Source organism: Barbus barbus (assembly GCF_936440315.1).
Source record: "Barbus barbus genome assembly, chromosome: 10".
Taxonomy (NCBI): domain Eukaryota; kingdom Metazoa; phylum Chordata; class Actinopteri; order Cypriniformes; family Cyprinidae; genus Barbus; species Barbus barbus.
This window is the reverse complement of record NC_136738.1, coordinates 33414189-33419275: the sequence shown is the minus strand read 5'-3', so window position 1 is coordinate 33419275 and position 5087 is coordinate 33414189. Positions and strand designations below refer to the sequence as shown.

General features: G+C 41.6%; 1 protein-coding gene across 1 annotated transcript; it reads left to right on the top strand.

Moving 5' to 3' along the window:
- Positions 1–283: 283 nt before the first annotated feature.
- Positions 284–4711, top strand: LOC306876087 (G-protein coupled receptor 39-like; the record flags this gene model as incomplete). The annotated part of the gene is made up of 2 exons (XM_079427004.1): positions 284–1064; positions 3745–4711. The coding sequence occupies 2 exons, from the start codon at positions 284–286 to the stop codon at positions 4194–4196; spliced, it is 1233 nt and encodes a 410-aa protein (XP_079283130.1). The 3' UTR covers positions 4197–4711.
- Between the last annotated feature and the right edge of the window lie 376 nt (positions 4712–5087).

The window sequence follows — 5087 nt, the reverse complement described above, 5'->3', positions numbered from 1 at the left end:
GTTCCCTCTCAACTGGCGACGCTCGGCTCAGATCACGGCAGTAACTCGCACCGCCTCCGTGATCAAATTCCAATCATTACCTGGCAGCAGAACCTAAAACATGAGCCGAGGAAGATTCACGTCTAACGCATCGCTCAGACTGAGCTGAGAGCTCTGATCTTCATCATGAAGCGTTCACAGACTCTCTCCTTCAAGTGGAACGCCGTGATTCTGTGCTCTGTGAGTTTGATGATTAACAGCACAGATAAGCAGCACTAAAGTCAATAAGAGAGTGGCCGGCATCATGGAGGAGAACGAGGAAGTGCAGAGCCTCTGGAAAACACTGGAGCCGAGTCACGAGGTGAAGATCTTCCTCACGGTGCTCTACAGCCTTATCCTCGTGCTGGGCATCGTGGGAAACAGTGCGACCATCCACGTGTCCCAGCGGCTGCAGCGGAGCGGATACCTGCAGAAGAGTGTGACGGACCACATGCTGAGCCTGGCCTGCTCCGATCTGCTGGTGCTGCTCATCGGGATGCCCGTGGAGCTCTACAGCGCCGTCTGGTTCCCCTTCTCGTCCTCGTCCGGAGACGCCGCTTGCAGGATCTACAGCTTTCTGTTCGAGGCCTGCAGCTACGCCACGATCCTCAACATCGCCTCACTGAGCTTCGAGCGCTACCTGGCTATCTGCCACCCATTCCGCTATAAAGCGCTGTCGGGCCGGCGCTCCACGGCGCTGCTGCTGGGGGCCTGGGTCTGCTCGGCGCTCGTGGCTCTGCCGCTGCTCGTGGCCACAGGCACCGAGGGACTGGCCCTTGAGGGCCTGCAGGGGCCCGCACAGAACCTGACCTTCTGCACTAATCTGAGCCAGCACTGGGTCATGTACCGCACCAGCATCTTCACCGCCTTCCTTCTCTATCTGCTCATTCTGGGCGGTGTGGCCTTCACGTGCAGAGCCATGATCGCTGTTCTCCGGGCCCCGATGGGACCCCAGGAATCCGGGGCCAATGGAGCTGCACACAGCGTTCCCAAACACGAGAGCACTCGGCTGAAAGCGGCCCGCAAGCAGACCATCCTCTTCCTCGGTAGGACACAATCCGTTCTTTATCTCGCACTCCTGACTTTGAGAAAAGGCTCACCTTTACTCTGACCCAACCTTACACAAACATCCACCCGAGCCTCCTGAACACGTCCTCTCCGGCACATCTATAAAGTCCTCTGAGATACTTCAGAAACCATTGAAAGCAGTACTCGGGAAAAAATTGCACTTATATAATGTACTTACATGGTGCTTTATTTTCACGCACAAATTTTGTACTTTACATTTTTAAAAAAAATTATTTAGTACTTCTTAAGATAATCTTAAGAACATCTAAGTGTGCTCAACTGTGCTACGCCATGAATGTGAACTAAAATATTTTAATATACTTTCTCTGTAAAAAAAAAAAAAATTAAAATAAATGATCCCTCGTCCAAATACACACACTTGAGCACTTGACTACTTAAATGACGTATTTCCTGTATTTGGGCCAAGTGTTCAATTGAGGATGAAGAACACAGGTGTCTAACTTTTCATTATTGATAGATAATGCAAGCATTTATAGAGTGTTATTTTTATTTTAAATACTTGTCATTTTAAAATCAACTTCTAAATGTCTGTTCAGTAGTCCCTATACCATGACACTATTTAATTTGCGGTGCTTCTAATTAAGTGATAAAAAGCAATTGCAAATTTTATACAAAATAAATATCACCACTACTCATCTTTTCACCAATAAAAGGTGCAACACTTTGTTTTTCTACCAAATTATATGTAATAATATCTAATTATTATATTAATATTTAGGTTTCCGTGACCTCTCACAAAATCTCTGCAAAAATCTCACGATTTATTCCAAAAAATGATGTATGATGGGATACACTACGCCTGGAATAGGTCTTCGGAGCAGTATTGGAGATAGTGTGGGTTTAGTGTGCATTGAGGGCACTGCGCTTTGGTGTTTTTAAGACCTGGGACAGTCTTGTGCACCCTCACAAGGCAACAGTTAGTTACCACTTGTAGTACACTTGGATCTTTCTTACACCAGTGGGTTCAAGTGTACTTTTAATTTTGTATTTTTTAAATACACTGATGTTAAAAGCACATTTTAGTTCATATGGTGTCCCAAATTAGCACAGCTGAGTACACTTAGATGTTCTTATGATTATCTTAAGAAGTACTAAAGAGTAATTTTGAGTATATTCAGTACAGAATTAGTGCGTGAAAATAAAGCACTTTCAATATGTTGTAGAAGTGCACTTTTTTTGCCCTGGATATCTGTAGAAATGAGCTGTATAGAAATCTGAGCCGCTCCAGTCACGTGATCTTACTCACTAACACTCAAACATTCACACTGAACTCAGACAGACATTTCTAACCCAGAGATCACCGCCTCATCTTCAGCCGCGACCAGCTCGCTGAGAACAAAAGCTACATATTTGACGGATTAATTGGACACATACACTGCCTTTCACAAATCTGGCATCAGTAAGATTTTTAATGTTTTTTAAAAAAAAGTTTCTTATGCTCATTAAAGCTGATGAAAAAAACAAAACTGTAATATCGTGAAATATTATTGCAATTTAAAATAAGAGTTTTCTATTTTAATATGCTGTAAAATATCATTTATTTCTGTGATCAACGCTGAATTTTCGACATTACTCCAGTCTTCAGTGTCACACGATCCTTCAGAAATCATTCTAATATGCTCATTTTACATTTCTGATTATTATCAATGTTTATGCTGCTTAATATTTTTTGGGACTTGTGATACTTGTTTCAAGATTTTTGAAGAAATAAAAAAGTTAAAAAGAACAGTGTTTATTAAAAATAGAAATTTTGTGTTACAATATTATACACCAGTATTAAAAAAATTGGGGTTAGCAAATTTTCTCTCTCTCTTTTTTTTTTAAAGATATTAATACTTTTATTCAGGAGGGATGTGTTAAATGTATAAAAAGTGATAGTAAAGACTTATATTGTTAGAAAAGATTTCTATTTTGAATAAATGCTGTTCTTTTTAACTTTTTATTCATCATAAGAATCAAAGAAAAAAGTATCACAGGTTCCAAAAAAATATCAAGCAGCAAAAACGTTTCCAACGTTAATTATAAATCAGTATATTATTATGATTTCTGAAGATCATGTGACACTGAAGACTGGAGTAATGATGCTGAAAATACAGCTGCGCATCACAGAAATACATTATATTTTAAAGTACATTAAAATATGAAACCAATATTAGAAATTCCAATAATATTTCACAATATTATTAAACAATATAAATCTAACTGATCCCAAACTTTTGAACAACAGTGTAAGTGCACATGTAAACAGGGTAAACACATTTAAACTGGGTCCTCACTAAACACCAAGGATTTGATGCAATACATTTATATGATTTCTATTTTTTATAGAGACCTGCATATAAACAATAATTATCAGACGGACCCTTGAACGAATTTCAGAACTACTGCAGAGTGAACGACTGTCACAACATACAGTACTTACATGATTCACAGCTGATGCACGTCCACTTCTGTCCAGTCTGTCAGTACATGAGAGACACTGGACCACACAAACAGAACTGCAATGAAAAAAGACATCATAAAGTCTCATTATTTTCAGTATGGTCTGAATTCTAAGATCAAATATAATGTGTTAAGTAGTTATTTTGTGTTCTGTATGTAATGTTCTCCTCTCACACGTGACTGTGTTCTCGTCAGTGCTGATCGTCTGCGCTCTGCTCGTGTGCTGGATGCCCAATCAGATCCGCCGGCTGATGACCGCGGCCGTGCCCAAGTCTGCGTGGACGGCGAGTTACCTGCGCAGCTACGTGAAGCTCCATCCGGTGGCCGACAGCTTCTTCTACCTGAGCTCGGTGCTGAACCCGCTGCTGTATAACCTGTCCTCGCGCCAGTTTCGGGCGGCGTTCCTGCAGACGCTCATGTGCCGTCTGTCTCTGCAGCACGCCAACAGAAGAACACTGGAGATCAGCCTGGCCTCCAAGAGCTCCAGAAACACGTCACGGCCCCTGCTGCGCAGATCTCTGAACCACATACGGGCCGCCACCACCGACAGATCCATCCATTCATCGCCAGCAGAGAGACCAACCCCTCCCAACCCCACCGACCGACCGCAGACCTCTGAACCAACTGCACTACCTGACCCTAACTGATGGATAAACCCCTGGAGAACACTGCAGACCACTGTAGACCACTGCAGACCACTCTAGACCACTGCAGACCACTATTGACCACTGTAGAGCACTTCAGACCACTCTAGACCACCGGAGAACACTGACAACTGATCTCTGAACCCCAGCAGCATGAGATTAGCACACCTACTGCACTACCTGTGCAGACCACTATAGACCACTTCAGACCACTCTAGGCCACTGTAAAGCACTGTAGACCACTGCAGACCACTGTAGACCACTGTAGACCACTGCAGACCACTGTAGAACACTGCAGACCACTGTAGACCACTGCAGACCACTGTAGACCACTGTAGAGCACTTCAGACCACTATAGACCCCTGGAGAACACTGACCAGTGACCACCAAGGTTATTATAGTTTTGAATTTTTAAATTCGTTTTATTTTAATATCGTTTTCAAATTTGCTAAGAAATTCAGTTTAGTTTTTATTAGTTTCATTAATATTTTTGTTAGTTTTAGTTTAGTTTTTATTTTGTGAACACATTTTTATTTAGTTTTTATATAGTTTAGTTTCCGTTTTAGTTTCAGTTTTAATGAAAGTTTAGCAGAATCAACAGATCACTTCCAGAGCGAAGGCCAAAGAAAGACTTAATAATTGAATCTAGTGAGGCAAAGGTTTAGCGACTAAATGAAGCCATGCTGAGATTGATAGATAAAAGTATACAAATATACACCAAAGCAAGCCTTTTTACTACATAAATCTACACAAGTTGCGCTTAATGTCATATCTAATGGTGTGTTGAGATTTTTATTATGAAAATAAACGTAGCCTAATTTGGTTATATATCTTTTTTTCTTATTTAACCATAATCATGATATTGTAACGGTCTTGTCTTGCGCACTTTTCCGT